At 42.1% G+C, this 24235-nt stretch overlaps 1 protein-coding gene across 5 annotated transcripts in view; it reads left to right on the forward strand.

The window, feature by feature from the left end:
- Positions 1 to 24235, forward strand: part of PHACTR1 (phosphatase and actin regulator 1) — a 303617-nt gene that overhangs the window by 141349 nt on the left and 138033 nt on the right. The window contains exon 1 of one of the 5 annotated variants that reach the window (XM_074899679.1): positions 10312 to 10533. The exons of 2 other annotated variants lie outside the window; for them this stretch is intronic. In XM_074899679.1, coding sequence (XP_074755780.1) covers positions 10317 to 10533 — 217 coding nt within the window. In that variant the 5' untranslated portion in view covers positions 10312 to 10316. Of the gene's footprint in view, positions 1 to 10311; positions 10534 to 11050; positions 11168 to 24235 lie in introns of those variants that run through there. 2 more of the 5 variants (XM_074899681.1, XM_074899682.1) reach the window with 2 other exon arrangements.

Here is a 24235-nt window from a genome sequence, read left to right on the forward strand (position 1 = left end):
AATCTTCTCTGTGTGGTCTTTAAATGCTGCTTATGAACAGTAAGTTTTTAGTTTTTCATGGTGATGTAAGGAACATAGATTTGTTTGGCCTCTTAGCATACATTTTGTTGATAGATTTCCAGTCATAACCCATAAACTGAATGAAACCTCCTATCTGCTGATGTCATCCTGATACACTTAAAGCCTTACCAAAGTCTTGAAGCACCAAACTCTTGAAGCTGGGCTGCTTTAAACTCAGAGGATTAATGTACTAGAGAAAACTTGAGGAAGATCATTACGACAAAAAGTCTGTTAAAATGTCAGAGTGCATTGTATACTGCAGTCCTGAGCTCTGCTGGCACCCCTTGGAATTTCTGTAATGCAACATAATAAAAAAGATCTTCAGTGGGTTTTACCACTACGTTCCTTCGTTTCCTCCACTGTGAATGAAATGCATATTGTACTGCAGACTTTCTACTTCAGCCTTCAGTCACACGTCCTTCTCTGGCTTAAACCTTTTGTAGAAGTAAAATCTTGCTTTTTGTCCTACATTTGTACCCTGAGGACTCTAGATTTTGGCAGATAGGCATTATGGATCATGCAGGTTGAGCAGCTGGATCCATAAAACCCCAAAAAATTACAAATGTTAGGAATAAGTTCTTATTTCGTATGAATAATTTACACACATGATGGCTAAGATTTCAAAGAGTAGTATGGGTATGTAGGTATACATTATGACAATGCATCATTGAGAAAGCTGAATTACATTTTAGCTGTTAATATTTCCTCCTTTTATAAAAGGCCCTGAAAAATTACTACAGTCTAGTCTGGATCTTGAGGCTTTATAATTATCCAATGGGCAGATGTTAAAGAGTTTGGCAGATTTCACATTAAAATATGTTCCAGGATTTCAGCAAAAACTGATTATACAGCTATTTCTTCAGATCCTTTAGCACACTGCAGCTTCTTTGTTGACTGCTATTCAAGGTTTTAAAGAGGCAAACAATACTTAATATGGCCTTTTGTCAGCAAGATCTGTTGATGGCACATGTATTGTCTGTTGCTGTTAGCCTCATTATGTTAAACTCTGTGGAGGTAGGGGAAGGATGACGTGGGACTGAAGAAAAGCCAAACTTTTTCCTCTGCTTTGTGTTTCGTACCAGTGAAAGTACAAGCAGCGACTAAGAGATAGGAGTCTGATGATGAAAAATGTCTGGGCTGCAGTAAAGATAATAGGGGCCAAAAAGGAGGAGAGGAAGAATCCTTTTTTGCTGTTTTTTCTTTGGAGAAAGTGAAAAGCTCCTCATGTAGATTTCTGTGCTCTTTAGAGAAGCCTGTGTTTATGATGAAGGAGGAAGAGACTGAAAAAGATGCTCATCATATTGTCAGAAGCTTCTTGCTTCATTTCAGTACTGCAAGCTGCTAGCTCACTGGGAGATATGTATAGAAACTGCATGCTATTCCTAGGGATTTGTGTCGTCTTTTTTTTCTAATTTGAGGAAAATGTGAGTGCTTATTGAAGTGAGGAGATTGACAGTGTGTGCTGCTGTTGGGCCCACTGGAGGCAAATGCTTATGAAAGCTTCCCCCTGCAGCTTTGCCAACGTACATACCTTAATTGTCCTTTGCAGCTGCCCCAGTACCTTTGGTTCCTGAGCTGTTCATGTGTAATTACAAAGTACATTTCAGTGGTGAGGAAGCCTCTGAAGGTCGGGAGGGTCTGTCAGTTCAAAGGCACCCTGGAATTTTAAATGTCTATTCACAGCTTTCATAATCTTTCTTTTCCGCCTCCTTCTCTTTATCTGTTTTCTCTTCCGACTGAACATTACTTCCCTCACCTCTTGTTCCCTCCTGAATCTCTGCCTGCCTGCCTACTCATTTGTACCTCTATCACACCTCACAAACATTTAGCTTGCTCCTTCAGCTTAGCCTCTTACTCTCTGTCTGAGCTTGGTTAGGGTTTGACTTTACTGGACTTGCTGTCTGGCTTTTGTGGCACATCCATCTTCCAAAGCTTTTGCATTTTATGACTTTCTCAGATTGCCTCAAACACAATGGTGGTGGAAACCACAGGAACCATAGTGAGCCTTTAAACTGAAATGAAAACTCGTTAGTTTTGTGTGACTGACCCAGTGGCCCACAGGAGACATGGCAAGTCCCAGGCAGTTGGGCTGGCAAGTTTGGGTAAGAATGTTAAAACCATCCTACTGCAAGCGAGCTCTTTGGGGCTAAGTCTGCAAAACTTATTCTTCTTCATTTGCCTTTTATTTTTTTTATGTGAAGGTGTTCCCTAAATGAGTGTACTTCATGCACAGTCATATCACTGACCTTCAAGTAAACTGTTCTGAACTACAAGCAACAGACTGAATGAGTAATTTATAAAGGCAAAAAGTCCAGTCATCCCTATTATGTGCTGATCATAACTTTGTCCGCTGCAGGCTGGTGATTTTAGCAGCCAGTAGAAGGTTTCTGAGATAACTATCCATTTAATTGCTTTGAAAAAATTCTTTTGTTCCGTCTATCAGTTTCAAGCCATGATCTTACTTGTTTTGGATGTATTACTTCACCAAAGATTTTCTGCAGTCTGATCCTTCTCCATAATTTCAGCCTGGGAAGCGACAATAAAAATAAGAGAATGTTAGTCTTTGTATATTCTTAGGGAAGCCATGCTACTTGATATCAATAGGAATTAACTTGATTAGTCATGTAGATAGAAGTGCAAGGGCAACTTGTGCTGAGAGCAATGCTTGTGCAAGATGATTGACTTCATTGCAATTGCCTGTGATGGAAAGTTCAGTTTGACCTGTTCTGTTAAATTTTCCTTAAAGCCAGATGACTCAGACCTTTCTGGAGCCAGGGCAGATGGAGCACTGTGCATGGCTCAATCCTTGAGTGCCTGTGACAGGGAATGGAAAGTCTTAGACCTCTGGGATTTCATGATACTCATGTCTATCCCACACACTGTAAAAGGCATAGAGTTTCAGGAGATCTCAAGTGGCAGATCTAGAAAGACTGAGGTTTTCTCAGGTGTCTCAAGTTGATCACCCAAGATTTTAAGGCACCATCAATTACAAGTAGACTTTTTCTTTTTCTTAGCAGTGTTTCTTTTGAAACATCTTGAGACATGTGCAATTCTTGAGAGAATAACAAGAAAACCATAGCAGTGTCCTGAAAGGCGATGATCGTGATCTGTTTTACTGAGCTTTCTTTGCATGCAGAAGTCTCCAATAAGACTGTTCCAAGTTGTCAGTTTGTCACACACAGAAAACTTGATAGGTTCCACAGAGTTTCAAGTTTCTCTGTTGCATGTTGCAGATTTGGGGTTTCTGCTGTATTTTCCATGTTATTTTAAGTGAAACATTTGAGTTTGTTCAAATTAATGTTCTTCTAACAGTTGTAATACATGTCTCTAATTCTCCTACTGCCCTCTTCGCTTTGCTTTTAAAACATGTAGCTTTACTTGCAGCCAGCAAAACCACAAGTGCCTAGTTTCTGTATCCATAGGAAGTGGTATAAAACCTAACTGATGATGTGGAAGCAGTTCTGCCTGTCTGCCACCCAGAGGTGGCCAGTACTTGCCTTTATTAACTCTAAAGGCTTAGAGTCCTCCTCTGGATCTTTTCCCTCCCTTTTTCATGGCTAGGAGCATTTCTGACAAGAATAACACATATTAAGTTTTTCCCCCAGGTGCTTGCTGGACACACAGGCATGCAGACAGGTGCACTTTGCCTTCTCCCCTCACTGAGCTAGTTTTAGCATGCTGTGGGGGATATAACCTTGTGAAGAATTATAGGTGCATCTGGATACCTGACTGTGGGTTTGGTTTTCTGGGGGTTTTTAAAAATATTTTTCTGCACCGATATATAAGACAGCTCTGGTTTTGTTGTGAGGAAAGCAGAAGGTGCTGAGCTGCTTATTTATGAGCAGAAGGAAAAAGGTACTGGGGAGTTGGGGTGCTGAGAGGGTGGAAATCCAGTGTGTATTGGACTTTATTCTCTCAGTGTCAAGCAGGGAGTAACTAGCAAGATAGCTGCTGCTGTCACCAGTGTTACTGTGTTATTTTGGTATATGTTAAGATGTGCATCCATGTGAATTGCTAAATTGGCCAGACAGAACTTAATTCAGATTCTTCCTTGGTTTCAGTGTTGTATTTGCATTCAAGCTTTTGGAACTTTTTGTTAACTTCAAGATTGCAGCTGTATCTAAACTGAGGGTGCAGGAGTAATAATCATGTCTCTGCTCTATCCTGTGTCTATTACTGAGGCAGAAATAGTGTAGGCTTCCATTCCTCTGGAAAGCCAGTTATGCAGGATCTGCAAAGTGCTCCAAACAGATCCCTAAAACCCCAGGGCATGCCACATCTAAATTAGAGACAAAAATTCAGAGTGGATCTTCTACAGTGGGAGCTAATGACTGTGTTAGGTCTGTAGTGACTAGTGGCTCTGGTGCTAGGACTTGCAGTGACTTTGCTAGAGCTAGAACTTCACCTATAATTTCAGCATGAAGGTTGTCTATTCCTTTGAGTGTCATCTTGCTAATGGTTACTTGCTCAGCTGATGCACAAATCCAGACTCCACATTGGTTCATTGCTGGTATTTACCTTTGACTTCATCAGGCCTTTGTGTATTAGTTACACATACATGTTTGGGCATTCAAATGGCAGCTCAGCAACTTTCTGTCTGTCCTGCTGGGTAGGATGACATCTTCCTTTTTATCCTTAGAAGTCCTTTACTGTCAGCAGTTCTTCACACTTGCAACAAACAGGTGCTCCTAAGTTTATGTGTTTTTTGTGTGTAACCTTTTCTGTTCGTCTTTATCACACCATATGGTATCACATTGAAATAAAGCAGGGCTTCTCCTAAATAAGGAGAGAACTCCATGATGGCAAATCATGTGCATAGGATGTGGAGAGCCCTGCAAGTAGAGGCATGTGATGCTTCAGCAGCATTGCTGAATGTAGGAAAGCCAGGAAAGGGCATTTTCTTTCCTTTCTTCTCCCTTCAGTTTGCTTTTGTTTGTGCAGCACTCATCACCTGGCTCTCCTGGGCTCGTGACTGTGAGGACTAGCTGGGATTGTTGCTTAAAAATGTGTTTATAGCTGCAGAACTAAAAAGGTCATATTCTATTTTGGCCTGCAGGAGTCTCAGGCTGATTCTCCCTCCTTGCCCTCCCAGTTTTGCTGATGTGCCATGCAATAAGCAGAAACAGACAGCAATACTGTCAGCGTAGCACCCTGGAGCCCCTGCCATGGACCAGAGTCCTGCTGCACCAGTTGCCTGGCAAACAGAAAATACTTGGGTATCCAGGTTTGAGTTGCGGCTTGCAAGTAGAAGGGTTCTCCACGTGGCAGCAAAACCCTCTGGCAAATGTCAGCTGTCCTGAGGTGGCTTTTGGGGCATTTTTTGACAGTGACTAGAAGATGCTACCAGAGGGGTCACTGTGTTAGTGGCTGATTCCTCTGTTGTAGTCAGTGGATCAAATTGCATGTATTTTTCTCTTCGCTCCAAGTTGATGAGTTTGTCTCAGTATGTGTAATGCAACATCAGTGTACATATTAATCACTAGAGCAGCTGGTAATTAGTTAATTTATCTTTTATCTCTTCTATATTCTCACTGGGATTCATAGTTCAGTGGGCAGAGAAAATAGGAAGGAAAGGAAAATTATTTAGAAAAAATTGCCAAGTATGGGGCATCCCTGCAAAAGCATCATTACCTAAATAGACTGTAAAACAAATTAATCATGGTGTTTTGGTTAGAAAGACTGAATTGGTGAGAAGTGATGCTGCCTTGTTAGACTTGCATTTGTCTAGCATTTTCACTTGGACAGTGCCATTCTGCTAGCCACAGCTTCTTCAGAAAAATGCCTCAGCTCTCCAAGACAACCTTTGTAATGAAGAAATGTGGCTGAGAGGCTTCCACATGATTTCTGATGTCTACTTATTTGCGCTGGAAGCAGGAGGGAGTCTGTCTTGCCCATACAGAAACTTCTGTGTTGTTCAGCTGAGGGCCTCAGGGATGTCCTGACTGGCACTGGGCATTTGCACAGTGCTACAGCTTAGACAAAGACATCTTCTTTCCTGTGGTGCAGAAGATGTAGTCAAAAGCTTACCTACTTTTGGCTGCTTGATTCCAGCACCACTTTTTGCTTTCACAGAGATAGTTTGAGGGCACAGTGTCCGAAAAAAAACTCTCAGCCAGGTGATCTGTGATGGGGGAGACATGGTCCAGGGTAAAAACTAGAAAGACAGGGTGGAGCCGCAAAGATTTTGATGCAGATATGAATCCATATCTCAGTAGTCATCTGTTTGAGGGGGATGCTGCTTTCATCTCTTCTTTATGGACAATAGAAGTGCTGCTCTCCTTAATGGCAAAGGCTGCAGGCAGCGGAACTGAAGGTACACATGGTTTCCCAAGCTTACACAAGAAGTGTATGTGTGTTGGGAATAGGGCACAAGTTTGTTGATTCACTGTCAAATAACCAACTGTCTGACATCCCCTTCATTGATTTTGTTGTCCACTGTGCAATAAAATTATGCCAAGGTTTGTAGCTGTGTATTGAGGCAGTGAAAGAGTTGTTATGCTTTTTTTTATTTTAACTTATCTTTAAAAACAAGGCAAAGCAAGTAATTTTCTGCAGGAATACTGTAGTACGTTCATTTTACATTATTTGTCCTGGAACTGATTAGCAGAGGCAGCTTTCACCATAATTGCACAGATCATAATTAAACATATTTTTGTTCTATGAGCTGTGGCAAATTCAGATTCTCTATAAGGCAGCTCTTAGGAATGAAGGCAATTTGCATGTTATAGTGAAGTGCATGTTACAGGAGACATACTAGCAGATGGCTTCAGGGCTTGTTTGCATGCAAAATACATAGCACCTGCAAGCAAAAATACGCTGGGATTTCTCCATGATAATTTGTGGTTCTTATCCACACGGAATCAACGTTACCCACTGGACCAGTTATTTAATTCCCAAATGTCTCCAAACATGTCAGAGCAGCTGGGCTTCTGCAGTCTCCTGGGATGTGCTTGCAAAAACTCTGTCCGTTCCTGTAAGTCTGGTGGGTTTTTTGTAGTACGGAGTATATGTGAAGCTAGATGGAGTCACTAAAGAGCTTTTGACCAGACCTGTAGGAATAGTTACAGAGGTAGTCTCCTTCCAGTCTCTGCCTGAAAAAGGGGTTGCTCCTGTCCCTCTCTAAAAGTTGTTTGGGGTTGGGAGATATTGCAGTCACTAAAAATGCAGGGGTTTGGATACCAAGTCTATTTTCAGATCTGAGTTGAATTTCATGGTTTTAGAGTAAAAAGAGTTGGAAGAGGAGGGATAAACACTATCAAAACAAAATCCAGTGAGACAAAAAAGCTTAAGTTTGGAATGAGTGAACCTTTCCGACTAAGTCTGATGGAACATGTTTTTCCTGTTTCCCATCTTATTTTGCTATAAATAGTAGAGCTCTGTATTTCAACAGTCTGTGTAAGTTTCCCCTCTCTGTCATATACAAACACCTTCAGATCACCTTGAAATATGATTCCCTAAAATTTATCTGAAAAACAGAAACATTAACATCACTTTTCTTTAGCCAAGAATCTGAGATATCAAGATGTTGTAAGTAATTTGTCCGAGGCCATGGAGGGAGACTGCAAAAGCCTGATGACCTGACCCAGTTTTTCATGTCCTAAGTCCTTCCCGATTCCTGAACTACAAAGACCATTTGCCTTACAAGACCAGCTCTGATGAATGTATCACTCTAGTTTCCTTTCCTAAAACAGGTGAGGCACAATGCCCCAATACTGCCCTGAGACAGCAGATATGGTATTCCAGTTCTGAGTTCACCCTGCATTTCATTAACACTCATATTTCCCAAATTTGTGGAAATTCCTATTTGAATGAGCTTTCCTTTCCTCATCCATTTCTATAATGCAGCAGTGCCGAGTGCCAGTGACGGACAGCTGTGAACTCTAAGCAAGTTCAGAAAGTGAATTATAGTCATGTCTTCCACTTACCTAATTATTTTCTGAATTACAACCGAACTGAAGGTGTTCTCAAAGGCAGTGAATAAGTAGGGAAATCTACTGTGAGTGTCTGAACTGCTGTGACTGGTGGGGGATCAAACTCTTCTTGGTTTTTGCTTTCTGAACGTGTAACATAGTGTCTCAGCATCAAGCTTTTGAAGGGATGATGATGCTTTAACTACTAACTACATGACACACATATTTGGGGAATTTGCCTGCTTGTTCCTGAATAGTTCTGCATTCCCTGTTCTCCTACCACTTACATGAAATGGGTGAGAATTTTAGATGAGCAACACATGCAAAATCAAGTCCTTTGAGGCAATACTTAACCTGAGGTGACCGACTCTATTCAACATGAACCTATAGGCATAGCCCAGTGTGCAGGATGCTTTGCGTGGCTTAGTGAACAGCGTGATTCTGCTGAGAGCATGCTTCCGCCCGTATCTCTGTGAGATCTGATAGCACCTAGTCTGATTTGTGAATGCTGCTGAGAAAAGTAAAGCCTTGCAGTTTTTGCTGTATGTGACATCTCAAGGTTTCAACTCTGGGAGCACCAGGTGAGAAGTCAGACCTGCATCAGAATGACGCAGAACAAGTAGGTCAGCAGTTTCGTTTCATGCATCTTCTGTGTGTCTGTGTGTGTGCATTTAAAAAAATTAGAAAACCATGTCACTGGACACTGAGTCCTTAAGTTTCTTCTCTGTCTTTCTTTAGGCCAAAGTCTGACTGACTGTTTCATGTGCAGTTGAAGAGAATCAGGGCTGTTTTGGCCTCTTGTTGCAATAAAGCATGTGGCAACAATATATGGAAATGGTAAAGAACTGCAGAATGAGTGGATTTCTTCTAACAGCAAGCGAGGGCTTTGGCTAAAAATAAGGAGAATGGTGTTATTCTTTGCCATGTTTCGTCTGCCCCAATTGTACTCGCTCTGCTTAATGCCTGCCAAACCAATAGCTTGCTGAAGATTTAAAGGTGCAACACTCACATTCCTGTAATAGCTACCAGAATAGCTGATGTTATTATCTCTTCTTCAGCCTTTCCTTCCCAAAGCCTGCAAGAAGCAAGCATCCTCACCCCCTTTCCCCCCTTTCTCTGTCTCACAGACAGTGTCCTGAGCTGCTGCTTCGGCAGGTTGGGCAGCTTGGGCTGTTTACTATGTTGTGAAAACAGATGGCACATTTTGGGGGCAGCTGGACAGCAAGAGATTCACAGAGCGTCTAGCCAGAGATTATAATCCCCATCAGGTCGGAGGAGCTTTGGAAGCGCGTTGCCCAGGCTGCCGGCACCTGGGGATGAGAGGGCTGCTCTCTGGAGCAGCTGCAATTTGGGTGGGAGGCAAGAAAGACAAAGAAGGGGGAGACTCATCCCCCAGATAAGCAGTCAGAATGAATTCAAACTGTCTGCCTCTCCAGTCAACCTGTCTCTGGTCAGCCTTTCCCTCAGAGGAGCGGTCCCAATGCAGGAGGGCTTGGTCTGAAGTCACCCGGCGGTGCCAGCCACTGTCAAATGGCTGTCCTTGTGAGCCCTGTCCAGGCCAGGACAGGCACCTCCTCTGTCTTTTAAAAGAAGCAAATGGGGAGAAAAAGCAAGAATGAAAAGCGGGAGGGGTTTGCACGGGGGAGTTGGTTTTCCGAGGGGCACCTGAAGCAGAGTGGCCCTGTGCCCCAGAGTGAAAGCTGCCTGTGGAGGTGCTGGGGGCGGGGGGGGATGTCAGCCTGCTGGCAGCCTGCTGGCAGACTGTCCTTTGTGTGTAAAATATTAATTACGGTGGGACAGGCTGCCATGCTGCCCGAGCACGAAGGCGAGGTTGCTGTGTTTGCCAGGCTAGAGAATTGCAGTGCGTCCTGCCAAGGGACCGCGGTGCCGGCAGTGCCGGTGGCTGTGCCCGTCATCCCGGAGGGCTGAAGCCCAGCGTGGGGCTCCTGTGGGTTTGGGGGCTTGCCGGAACGGAGGGGGCAGGAGGGGAAGGCGAAGGGAAGCTCTGCGCTTCTGGGATGCGTGCGGCCGGACAGGTGGCCAAAACTCTACCAGGCTCGGCTTTGCCACCAAGCACGCCTAGCGCCCGTGCCTGAGGGTGAGGCTTGTTGCGGGCACGGCCAGAGCAGGGACACGCCGAGCATCCTCCAGCCAAGCCCGAGTGGATTGGTTAAGGACCAGGGTCGCGGAGGGCAGCCAGGCTCAGGCAGCGCTTCTGCCTGCTCTGCCTCCCGCCTCCCCCGCTCTCCCCCAGCCCTCCCCTTCATCCCTGTTGTGTGTGTGGCAGCTAAACACTGAGGCGAGAGGGAGCGGATGGCGGATTGCACGCACGCCAGGCAGCCTGGGATGCTTGCTTTTTCTTCTTCTGGCTTCAGGCAGGGCTCGGTTTCAGACATGAGTGGAGAGAAAAAAGAAAAGAAAGCTTTCTATCTAGTGAGGATGAAGCCACTGAAGGAGCCCACCACCACTAACAACAATGTCTCTTTTGTGATACACTGTCACATAGGCAAGGAGATCAAACACATTTGCAGCAACTGCAGTCGCGGGGAGGAAGCCCGTGACGGTGAGTGCTGAGATCCTGTGGGTGTAGGAGAGAGGCAGGGGAGCGCGTTTGCTTGCATGGGGGGTGTGTATACATGTGTGCACTCCCGTCAGAGGCTGGGATGCTCGGCTTGCCCCTCCACAGATCCCAGGGAAAGAGGAAAGGGAGCGCGGGAGGAATGCGCTGGGCATCGATTCAGCCTGTCGATCAGAGAGATGCCAAGAGGGACAGGTCCCCTTATTTGCCACGGAAGCTTTGTGCTAACAGTTAAGGCACCAACTCTTTTTTTTCTTCTCTTTTTTCCCCAGTTGCTATAGAAATTGCTGTGTGTATCGATTGTGTTTTGTTCCCATTCCTGTGAATTTTAGATCAAGGTTTTCTGCCTTGATACATCAACTTTTTCCTTGTCGTGCTGCAGTAGAGTTTGCCTGACTCAACTCAGTATCTAGAAGGACTGGTTTACCTGGAATCCAGCTAGTGTGATTTTCACCATGCTGTTAAATATATGGGGAAAATTGTATTTTTATTGGAATTAATATAGTGCTCTTCATCAGACAACTGTTCTCATCCCTTCCCCCTCTCCTTTTGGACTGAGCAAAACCTCCAGAGGGTATTCAAAGAGTGACGGTGTAATCAATCACAGGTGTTGCTACAGGTAAGTATATGCTTTTCATGTTTTGGGGAATGCAAATATTTGAAGGCAACAATGACAAATTACTTGGATTTTGCCAAAGTCAGCAATTAGGAGAAGCTGAGAACTAAAAGGAGCATGAAAGCATTCAGGCAAAAACCAGCCTCACAGATGTTACTCCGCATTCTTGTTCAATGTTGTATTACTTCGTTTTGCTGTGTGGTTTTACATGTTACTTAGGACTGAAGGCACTTGACTTAAGACTCCCTATTAACTGATGTGGTAGACATACCTCATTTTCTGAAGGTCAGGGAAAGGCTGTCTTTGTGATAAATGTGAATATGAAATTGTTATCGTTTTCTGAGCTGAGGTTCTTATAGTTGTTAGCACTTCATTTTTTTAGCTTTTGTCGCTGAGGCTGTTGTTTTTATTTTATGTTGCTATTATTTTAATTAACCAAGGCTGCTTTCATTTGCTCCATGCAAAAGAAAAAAAAAAATATTGGGGATCTCATGGTCCTTTGTCAACCTCAGGTCTGCAGTTTAATGAAGTAACTGTGGTTTTGCTAATGTCTCTTCAGAATTAGCATCCTGCTAGTGTGATTATAGTTTCCTTTGATTAAAAAGCAGCTAAAGCTGAATGGAATTGCTTTCAGTGGAAAGGGAGAAGATAGCCTGAGAAGCCTGGAAACCTACAGTGGGTTAAGCACTCTTACTGCTTATGCCACTAGAGCAAAGGGAAGAATCTGATGAATGCTATGGAAAATGTTGGATGTTTTCTTTCCTCTTATGTGCTGCCGGTGACAGCAAGCACCTCAGATATGAAATGAATGGCTAAGTACAGCAGCAGCAGGTACTTTACACTGTTATTGTGGTTTGTTTATCCTTAAAACCAAATGAAGCTATTTGTTAAAAATATGTTTTCCTAGATTAATTGAATTGACCCAAAACTCAATTGTATCAACGTCTTTTGTTGGGTCTTTTTTGCAACCTTGTACTTGAAACATTAGCACAGTAAGAAAAGAACATTGCTTTCCTGCTTTTAATGCACACGTGTATGCGTGGATGCTTATGAATGTATAACTCCAGTTACTTGTACCGCTTAACAGACTAAGAGGTATGTATTTAAGGGCTTTACTTCCTTTTTTATCTTTGATTTTTGAGCTTCAAACCATTAAATGCTCTGCAGGGAGGTATGCCTCTTGACAGGAGATCATCTAGAAACCCTAGAGAGGCAAAAAATAGAGCAGAGGCTTCCAGCCAGCAGGGTTCCAGACCATCTCATCTGTCCGTTTTTACCCCCTCCTTCTGTGGGGTAGGATTTCGTTCACCTCATGCAAATAACTTCTATGGTCATCATTTTAAAAGTATGTAGTATCAGCACAGCTTTTTTTTCCCACCAGCATGCACAGCATCTATGACTTTCTTTCACAAAGTAAAGAAACTGTGGTCCCAACTATGCTGGCTGAGCACACTCACTGGCTTGACTCTGACACTTTTTCCCTGGTTAATACCTGTTCTAGACCTTCTGGGGTTTGGAGTGGAAGGATGATATAATGAAATTATGGTGTGATCATAATATCAACAGGACAGATCAAGTAAAAACCTGTGACCAGCCCGGGTATGGAGAAACCTGTAGGGATCTTGAGATGTCCGTGTGTCCTCACAGTTGCACAGCTTAAAGAGCATACAAAAGGGGACCACTTGGTACTTTTTATAAAGGAAATGCACATAACCCTGCAATGTGGACACCCCCACTTCATATATATGTAGTTTATATATGGTCTTGCAGGCCTGAAACTGCACTAGTAGACCCTAAAGTACTGCATGGGTCCTGTGACCTGAGCAACTATTATATTTGTTGGAACTGTGTACAAAGACAGGGATTCAGTCCTTACAGCATAGGCAAGCCAGTGGGATACACTGATTTAATCCTGAAATACCCTCCAAATCCAGTTATGAGTCCTGGATTCTAGTCATAGTCTTACTCTGCATTCTCATTGTACTACTGCACTGGCAGAACTGGAGAAAGAAAATTCATGCTGAAGCAGAGGAAAAATCCTTCAAAGACCACTAACTAATCTAGCAGAAGTCATGACTAGGACAATAGCAGAAGAGATAGCCATGAAACCAAAGGAAAAGATGGAGGCAGGTGCTGAGTCATATGGTATCTTGGAAGGGAGATCATGTAATTCGGAGAAAAGTCAGTGCAGGAATTTGGACATGCAGATGGGCTCACTGAAGTAAGGGTAAAGGGAGCTGATGTGGATGCAGCATTTTGATGAGGTAAAAAATAAGTGAGAAGCTCAAAGAGAACCAGGAGGTTACAGTAATGCAGATGGAAGTGGGAGATACTTTTGCCTTTGGACTGAAAGGAATGGGTATATTTAATGCTAATTTAGTTGGAAAATAGAAGACAGAGAGAGGGGTATATAAAGCACCAATACCAAGTTAGGGCGACAGAATAGCACAAATGGTGTTGGGAATGAAGTAGTAGTGAAACTGTATGTGAAGGAAGAATGAGGTGTGTGGTTTCATCTTGTGAAGTTTGAGTGGCCACGGGACATCCAGGACAGGATGCCAGAGAGGCAGTCAGACACGGTAGATGGAACCGAGAGGGAGAGGTCAAGAGTAGAAAGACACAAGTTACCTCCAGGGAGCAATCAGGGCCGAGCTCTGAATGCTACCAGAGGAGGGCTGTGAGGGAGATGTTGGGAGAAGCAGGTTGGTGAAGAGTTGCAAAAGTCCCAGGAAAAGACAGACAAGAAGTGAGGAGACAACACAAGTGGAGGTATTTTGAAAGTGCCAGAAACATGAAGGGGAGTGAAACTATTTTCTGAATGTAAACATAGGAAAGTGACTGATAAGCTTGTAGAGCAGAAGCAGCTAGAACTCCAAGAGATCCAGGTGCTAAACATCTCCTGGTATGTACAGAGCACTTCTCAATGTACTGTTTTCAGTGGCCTCTGGGAGGGTTGTGGCAGTGCTGGGTCAAAGTAGATGATATGACTGATGAGCAGGGGAACAGTAGTTAGAGGAAGAAATACAGGGAGAAGAGATTTCGCTGAGTTTTATTGAATGTGTTCATACACTGAAAACTGAGTGCAAATCTCAGTCTCCTGCAGAAGTCTGAGCCTGGATCTGGAACATGGTTTAGACACATCTCTACCTTAGCGTGGCTAGAAAGAACTGTAGAGGTTTCAAAGGTACACAGCAATGACCTAACAGAAAGAGCAAGTGGAGTAATTGAAGTGGGATACTTTAGATTTTTATGCAGAGGATCTGACAAGAAAACTTAAGTGGAAGGCAGTTACCTAACAGTGCATTGGAAGAAAGGGACTGCACAGAGAAAAGCGTGGGTTTTTTATCAGCGTCAAATGAGTGTTCTCAGCCGAGTTCCCACCTCTGCAGAGGATATCTGGGCAGCTTCAGACATGTCCATCCATGTATTGCTCCATACCCAAGTTCCTCGTCTGTAAAATGAAGATAGTGGGATTTCCTTTCACCTGTCTGGTGGTCTGTAAATAGACTACGAATCTTTTGGGGGGGTGAGGGGGGAAAGACCTGTCTCTTGCCATTTGCATTCCTGCTGCCAAGGACTATGGAGCTCCAGGTTTTGGGAGCTCTACATACAAGTGTAGTGGAAATATAAATAATACTAAGAATGAACATACCCGAAAGGTTTCATTCAGAGCTCAAACCCAGTCTGTTTATTGTATGCTCCTATACTTCAGGGTTTTGCTGTTTAGGCAGAAATAGTTCATTATCTTATATATGCATGAAAATCAGCGTGGACTGAGATACTGTTGCCGTAGGAATTGCCAGCACTTGTTTTTCTGCTGACGGCCTTCTAGCGCTTTCAGATAAACATCTTTTCCAAATGGATAGCGGGATCTGGGGCAGTTGGGGGTGTGTGTGTGTGTGTGATTCCCACCTAGAATTGAAGACTGATATCATTTTCAACCAGGAACTTTGAGAGCGTTTACTTTACCACCACTTAAAAGATTGTCTCCGAGGTGATTATTTTGCTTCCCACAAAAGTAATTATTAAATAGTTATCTTCTAGACAAGCTGTAAGCCCTGCAAGAGCTGTGTATAAAAATAAGTTTTCCTCCACTAATTCTCACATTATTTCAAATGGTAACTGCTCTTCCATTACCATCTGTAGAGTGAGCGCAGTATGTGGCTATGAGGAATTGCAGTCATTTACAATTGTACCTCTTAAAAATCCTAAAATATTTTGGAGGAAAAAAAGTTAGTCTACAGGGAGTGGAAAAGTAGGCAAAAAACTCCAGTGTACCTGGTCCTGTTGTGAAGTGTGGGAAGCTGATAAACATGTTTGAGGTTTCAACATCTGATATGCACTGTGTGTCTTTAGTCTCTGAGGGTTAGTTACCTTAAAGGAAGAGGGGGGGGGGGGAAGCATGAGCTTTCTTGCAGAATGAAGTATGTCTCCTTGACAGTACAGATCACAAAGTAAAATTGATTTATTTTTGTTGGTTGAACTCTGTAGTGTTTGATTTGGGTGAATATGGTGCTGTGCCAGAGAAAGTTGATGAGGTTGAGCAAAGATAGTCCAGATCCCAACAAGCTGCTGGGGAGCTCTCACCAGCATCACTTTCTGCTTGGGAAGATACGAGCCCTCAGCATTTTATAGGCTGAGAATAAATGTGCCCTTCTAGAAAGAAGGTGTGATTCCTGCTCATGGTAATTTCCAGATGGCAGAATCCCAAGGCGGGCAGGACACAATCATTTACCTTTACTTTATCAGGGAGTGGGGAGGGTAGAGTCCCAGCAGACTGCTCTGGTCAGTGTGTTTTGCACATTAGGAACTAACAGAAACTCATCAGTTACTTGTGGTTTTGTCCCAAGACCAGAGACTAACAGTGAGCTGGTGTGGTTGGGCACGGCCTGCAGGCATGGAGGAGGGCGGGGAGGAAGAGAAAGGTCAGTCAGGCTGTAAGAGGGTGTACCTCTGGTTTACATGCCAAGACTAGCAAATGGGAAGGCTGAGGAGGTATGTGAGGCTTTCTTTAAACACTAGCAGTTACTTCAGCTGGCTAGTCCGCAGTTAAAGGAAAGAAAAGGGATGGGGAAAAAGAGAAGAGACTACATCTTCTACTTTTATGTCCCAAAATAAAGCTGAAGAAGCACCACCAGGCCTGGGGCAAGTCATTAACTGCTTATGTGCATCGCTGTAGTGACTAACTCATATCCTGTTAAACTGCCTGTAGCAAGAACTGCTGGCCACAAAATAAGCCAGTTGTGTACTGTTCCAGGAGAAGCTGTGCTGGCAATGGAAAATTCATGGCCAGGCTTGCACAGGCTGTCACACAGCAGAGCTCCAGGCTTGCTTTGAAGAGCCCTGGAAGATGCCTTGTCCAAAACGGAAGTAAAATTTACATCATTGACTGAAACTGTAGGAAAAATATGAGTCATAAGCAAAGTCTTCACTTTGTGATGAATTAGATACTACAGGGGAAAAAAAGGTGTACACAAGATTGTGTCAAGCTTATGCAAGTGTGAATCTGTTGTTTTCCAGTGAAAACTCGAGTGTCCCTACTGGAGAAATGTTAGCCACTTTTTCCGGGAATTCTGTGTATCTGTGTCACTGATTTGAGGAGTTTTAGGAATAAAACGAACACAAATGATGGAATTGGTCACAATGGCTTGACACCCTTTCATTTTTATTACACAGTGTTGACATAAGGACACTGATAAGAGGACATCTCAATTCTTCAGGTCTTTAGAAAACAGACAGCTGGCCTGTTTCAGTCCTGTCTCCTCTCACTGATTTCTCTCCTTTTCAATGCTGTAGCTCAATTGTCATCTGTTGATGGCATCTTACCATCCTGCTCTCTATTCTCAGAATGAATTTTAAAGTCTTGGCATATCTAAGCCTCTTAAGTGCAAAGACTGGGGCAACACTGAACGTGCAATGAAAAATCAGTTCCTTGTGGGGAGTTCAAAAAAGCAGATAAAATGCCATCAAGTATGATGAAAGCAATGCAGTGGCTTTCCTGTATTTAACAATAATGCTCTGCTCTAAGTATTTGTTGTCATCCTGAGTAGTTTTGATTCTTCTGCATCAAGTTAGGTATGTCAAATACAATACAGAACTACTTGATAAACCGTGAAAGACCACAGGTTTTCCATGTGTAAAGGGGGAAGGCAATACATAAAAAAGGGGCAAGGTGTGGATGACGGCCTAGATCATGGAGGAGCAGGTTCTCATCACACTCTGCTATTACCAGAACACTTCAAAGCATCTGATATTAACCTAGCCAAACAAGCTTGGCTTTCTGTGCCTTTTTTTGCATCATGTCCTATTTTATGCTTTGATCCCTGCCCAGGTGGGCAGTTAGTTTCCATTTCTGTGTTTTGTCTTTTCTGATTATTTGCCTTACATGCTCAGAGATGTTTCTCTTAGAGGATGATCTGCACAGTTGGCCTCTTTCTTTCTTGAAACCTGGGATTCTTTAGGAGAAAACGAGATATATGGAAGAACTTCACTTTACATCCATTATTGGAATTTTATTCATTAATATGCCTGTCATAGCTAAGCAACAGAGAAATACTGGGTATGTAGGGAAGAGATCACAAGACGGAGTATTCTGCCATGTGACATCTCTTCCTTTCTTCTCTTTGTTTGACTTTTTCTTTTAATTTGTAACCACTACTACTTATATCAGTTTGTGCTGTTATAATACCTTCTGCCTCTGTTTAAAAAGGAGAGTTCATTTCATATTATATAATATATCATTAAAAGCAGCAGAGTTCATTTATGGGCTCTGTGACTGATGAGCAAAACTATCCTTTGAGTATACTCTTGTATTGATAACGTTATCATTCAATGCGGCTACCTCAGCAAAAGAGGCAGACATTCTACATCAATTTTTGTATTGTAAGATTTTATTTCTTGATCCATTTCAGTGGCTGGTAGTAAATGTATAGCTATTCCTTTGTATCTCCTAAGACTGTCTTGTTTGTAATCAGACAGTACCGAATTTGGTTTTCTGTTGTCACCTTATTCAGCCCCCAATTAGCCAGAACATAATTTCAGGAGCACAGCGTAAGTGGATTTAGTACCACCTTGCTGACAGTCTGACAGGATGTCTAAGATTAATTGGATATATTTGTAGTCTGTTAAATCGATCATGCCAAGTCTCACACATCTTCCCAAATCCCAAAACCCAGCATCAGGGCACTAGAGCAATTGCAGGACAGCACCAGAGTGTTCAGTGGTTCAGCCAGCTGTGGCTGGATGTTGCAATCACTTTCTTAGAAACTGGAGCGTATTGTGATGTTTGCCGTCATCTAAATGGATGCTGCAAAGGGGTGAAGTTGGGATATACCTGGAGGCCCCATTTTTCCTTTGTGACTTTGATTTGCACACTTCTCCAAAAACAGTGATGTTCTTGCCATCCCTGTGAGCCGGAAAACTGTCCTCTTGCTGGTTTTTGGCTCTTGTGAAGTGATACGAATCTTCACTGGTCTGTTGCTTTTAGTCTCTTTGTCTGAGGAAGGATTGGGCGGAGAGGAATAAGGTAATGTTTGATCTTACCACTGTCATCTCTCCCTGACTTTCCTGGCTTTGGGTCCAGCTTACTAAAGATGAGGCAGATCTAGCAGAGCCTCTGCCTTTGGATGAGACTTTTAGATTCAAAAGATGGTGAATTATTTCTGTTGCTCTGAAAAACAATGAACACACAGTATAATTTAAATCAAAGATAAAATCAGTCATTGTAAAACCACCTGCTGTAGCTTCTTTGGAACCACTAAACATATCATTCTGGCTTGGCTATGCACAGGCCACCCTGTCTAAAAAGTACCCCCAAATCATAGTGCCCATCAGCCATCATGAAGATGTGCTGTTGAAAGAGATCTCATGGATAAGCACAGTTCCTCTCCAAAGGAAAAATCTGTGTCTCAAGTGAGAAAAAACACAAATAAGAGATGACCAGACCTGACTGAGAGCCTCTGCAGATTTTCTCTGCATAGTAGAAATTTTGAAGGTTTGAAAATATAACTCAGGAGTAAAAGCCCAACATTTCCCATTCCACCCCACCCCCCAAAAAAAAAAAAAAAAAAAAAGTGTGACCAAAGAGAAGAGGAAGGCAGGCTTCTGCATATGCATGCATTATACTATGCTATTTAGGACATGGACCAGGGTGAGACACATGCAGGGTCCAAGACCTTCGTTTGTGTAACTGAGATTACTGTCGTACCCATTTCTTTGCCCCTAACTAGAAGAGGTGTTCAGTCTCAGCTACTTGCTGAATCTCTGAAGCCCAAATGTTGCAATTTAAAATGTGTGACCTTTTGTGCAGGGAGGGCCTAGTGTATCTGTTGTTTGGGACATTTTGGAAAGTATGTATGAGGTACTTACAATCTTCTCTTTTCTTCCTCCTGCTCTGAGCTGTACAGCCCAAGGTTGTGATGACATGGCTTAATGTTGCAGTTCAGCAGATGCCCTCTCCTATCACTACTTAAGAGGAGATTCTTGCCCTCTGTCATCTTTTGTATGACATTTTCAGGCCATTAGTCTAATGGCTTTGTGCAACAGGAGTGCGGGGAATACAATGAAAATGGGTCCAATTATTTAATTTATCTTGAGAGATTTTGTTAGCAGATAATGATTTTTATTTCACCTTGGCTCCTAAGAGAAGTTGATTATCTGTTTGAAAAAAGAGTAATGCTGTTTTCAGTCTTTCCTTGTAAAGGTCTAGAAGCACAGAAGTGTAATGATGGTAACACTGACAATATCAGGTCATTTCAAGAAAGGTGTGTCTAAGTTTTGATAGAAATGTTGATAACAATATCTTCAGCAGTGGGCTGAGGGATGTACAGCTGCAACATAAATACTGTTGTCCTGAATGTTAGTTATCCTTTTAACAAAGATTCAAGAATCAACAGATGGAAATGTTGGTAAGCAGACTTGAATGCACTGGGGATCTTAAGATAAATAATTAGAATACTCATTAACTACATCCTGGCAAATGAGCCAGGCCTGGAAATGTCTCTGCATCCACAGTCCATGTACTGGCAGGCTTCTCAGAAGTTTTGGTGATCCATATATTCACATCCACGTGGACCATAGCCATGGTCTCTAATGCCAGCAGTCCATGTCATGAGGATTGTGGCACTGGCTTTATCTTTCTTTACCCATCTGCTTTGATGTTGCCAATATTCAGATACTATCTGACACAGCATGTGTGCAGCTCCAGTGTTTTTTTTAACATGGAGACTTTGTCAAGCTTGCTTTTGGTAAAGTAAATAAATAAATTCAATAGAAATGTTATTTCTTCTACATCAGCTGAAATTGAACTGATATAAAGAGTATGTGTGTCATGCTGCTATAGAGCTTTATAGCATCTTATCTTTCATTTTACTTTCCAATTTGCTTAAAATGTCAACACTGCTAAAAATTCAGATGCACAAACTGAACAGTCAGCAGTGCAAGTGTACAGACATATGGACGGATGGACAGTAGAAGCTCTTTGAACCAGAAGTTGAACCAGTATTGAAAGATCTCTTCCCTCTCCTCCCATGCACCAGCAAGACAGGATGCTCTCCTTAGCTAGCACAGTGGTTTTATTGGATAAATAACTTTGAAATTTGGGTTCAGTCTGAAGGAAAAGCCAGGTGCAGAGACTTGTGTGGAACTTCGGCTGTTTGATTCTGAATTGTACCCTGTCAAGAATTAGAAGAGTCAGATGACTAAAGCTTTTATTAATATTTACAGCCCCAAAGTAATTGTCTGCTGGTTTATAGCCATAAGGGTGAGGGGTTGTCTTGTAGCAATCTGCTGTGGCACTTAAGATGGGATTTGCTGCTTGCTCCAGCATCTGAATTGAGAAGAGCAATTTCTGACTGTCTACTCTCTATGGCTGCCAGTCTTTGGCTCCTTTAGCAGCCATTGTAGAGAATTAGACATGATATCAAAACGGGAAAGTAAGGAGGGACTCGTGAGGTTCATTTATGTACCTTCCTTTCCTTCAGAGTCTCCCCCCTAAGTCACATGTATAAACAAGCTAGAATTCAGGAGGTATTTTCTCTTTCTTGTGTGTCTCATTAACTAAGGACAGCATTTTGCCTGCATTGTTTGACTATAGGAAAGTACTCAAATTACTAATGTGGGTTTGGCTTTCTATGCATTTCTGTCATCTGAATCAAACACCATTTTCCTTGTGAACTCAATATCCTTGTGCTGTGCATGGAAACCCGTGAGCCTAGAAGAAAACAGGGATATCCTGTAGTTCCAGTGAACTGATCCTTTTTTCTCCTATTCATCTCAAGTTGGCAGAACAGCCTGTTCACTAAGCAGCAAGACAGGCGTCTAATACATTTTCTGGCATTGCACAGAGGCTCAAGAAAGACACTTTATGGCAATATTTTTCTTTGGGTTGTTTTGATTTGTTTTTCTTTTCCTCAGTCTTCTTTGGACATTGGGTCCTGTGTGATAAATGAAAAAAATTGAAATTGCAAGCCTATATGAAAATGGGTGGTAATTTTAGAATTCAGCTGCTCTGAGCTAGTACAGATATTCTGTGTGATTAGCAAACAAATTAAGGTGTTCTTCACCTTCTATGATTCATTTATTTCAGATTTTTATGTTACTACTGCATTTGTGGTATACTAGGCTCCATTTTTATGTCTGTGTGCAAGTACCTGCAAACATACCTGGTTTGTTTCTTGTTTCCTTCCCTTGTAGCAAAGTGCTTGGGAGATCTGTCATTTTGAGCATCATCATAAACCTTGTAAAGTTTGAGGTACTCAGCCAGATGTCATGGTTCGGACCAGTTTCTGACTTGCTAATTCAAACCAAATGCTGTTTAAGTAGATATTTTTGAAAATCAGGTTTGGGTGGCAAAGACTCCAGTTCAGTTGGAAGAGTGTATGTGCAAATCTGACATTTGACTTGCAGAATAGGTTCTGTGACACTTGTAGGATGTTGTACAGATACTTTGCCCGAAAGAGATTGGTACTTAATTTCAAGAACACTGTTCTTCATAGATTACATGGACAGAGGCAATTTATATTGTCAAAAATGCTCAGAAAGGCTGAAGTTGTTGTGTTTTGGGGTTTTTTATCTACTTGGTAGAAGAATCTTGATAACTTCGAGAGGAAATTTTCAGCATTTAGGGAAGTCAGGTTTCATCGGTTTGTTGCTTTGTCTGGTGCCAGCAGTGAAGGGTCAAAAAAAGATACTTTGTTTTAACTGTAAGAAATAACAGGCTTTGGTTGGATTTTATCCTACTATTGTATTGAAATGAAATCTCATGCAGGTGCCTATCACAGTTACCTTCCTCGCAATTGCAAAATGAACTTTACTGCCAGTTTCATGGTGAGGTGGCTCTGGATAGGCACACCCCATCGCACCACTGGTGCACTCCACTCGCCTTTGCAACTCGTAACATGCCACTGGTTCCTCTCTCAAACACCAGAGAAAGGGATCATTCCCATCAATACAGAGGACATCACTCATTAAGACCATGCTGTATTGTCTTCTTTGCCAGTTTCTTTTTCTGTAGGTGAATTTTAGCTTGCTGGAAAGGTCCTCTTTTACAGCTCTGGTGTGCAAAGTATCTGACATCAATAAGGAGGCGTGTTTTAGCATGCAACCAGCATATCTCAACCCCACATGAGAAGGACCACACATAATGCAGTTCATCTTCCCTTGCTCCTCCTGCTCATCTCATTAGTCACAAGAAAAGAACAGAGAGCTGTATTTTACCTTCATTTGCAAAATTTTGATAGCCCTGAGGACAAAATGTATCTCTAATTCCCAGGATGGTCATCCAGTTACTAGATGGCTTGGGTAAGCTAAATCTACTCTTTGTGACCTTTGCTGTTCACTTTGGTATGGTCAGAATTTCATTCGTTTCTCTCTGCTAACATTATTTCCATGTATAAAGCTGCTGGAACTATTTCAGTAGCTTTTTCAATTATCGTGTTTTCTTGTTCCCTGTAGTATTTTTTTTTCCCTTAGCTCTGATCTAAACTCTTTCTCATTTACTGAGCTATTTCTGGTTGCTGGACTTAGAATTATTCATGAACTTGAAGCTACGTGCATAGATCCTGCCTTTAACTGTAACATTTCTTAGGTAGATAAACCAATTTGATTACCTGATGGGCTCCATCTTTTTTTAAAGGCAACAGCTTTTTTTAAAATCAGAGGCTTTCCTCTAAATCTACTGAGCAAGAGCAATAGCCTGCAGAGCTCAGCAACCATGAGACACCCTAGAACTTAATGCTAAAAAAAGAGGGTGAAAAAAAGTGAAATCGTAGCTATGAAAACCACACAGAAATACTCCATGTATTTTAGGCAGCAATCCACCATGCTTTATTCATTACTTCAAAGGAATCATGGTTATTTTTCTCTCCTTTGAGTATTCATCTCTGAAACTCAAGCCTTTACCATAAGGGCCAAAACAGGTATTTCACCATTTCCAAGGGTCTAAACTAACCATCATTTGAATCAACAGAAGAATTCCTATTATAGTGATAATCAGAGAAGACCATATGTAGCTGCACTTAAGTACTCAAAGCAGAAGTAGTTAGCCTTTATTTTAAATTCCTGCTACAGGTTTTCTCTTTTCAGAGTCCAGCGAAACTTTTTTTGTTAGACTGTTACTGACTTTTTTTTTTTAAAAAAAAAAACCACACATATTTACGCTCATTATAAATGTGCCATTTGGTATAATTACTCTTTTCCTTTTGGCTAACTTCCTACCAGCTTCTTTAAAGAACAGAAATAGAAATTTCTTTTTCCCAAGAGAAGCAATATAGAGTTGACAAGGGAATGGTTTGAACTTTCTAGCTCTTAAATGAGGTACTTTGCTCTTTGTCTCCTAGCCATTAATTAAAAACTTAATTTTATATCTTTGTGATGATAGTGGTGAGATGGTACCATTCTGTTTAGAAAGTTTAATGTTTGTAATGCCATTTCTTGAATGGGATTACTTTTAATAAGAGGACATGCCCCTCTCAGGTGTCTGAATAGTCTAAAGATATGTCTTCTAAAGTATGTATTTTTAGTAAAATGAAGTAAAAATATTGGATATTGCTACTTATGAGAACTTCAAAGGAT

The sequence above is a fragment of the Athene noctua genome, chromosome 2 (genome assembly GCF_965140245.1).
Source record: "Athene noctua chromosome 2, bAthNoc1.hap1.1, whole genome shotgun sequence".
Lineage (NCBI taxonomy): Eukaryota > Metazoa > Chordata > Aves > Strigiformes > Strigidae > Athene > Athene noctua.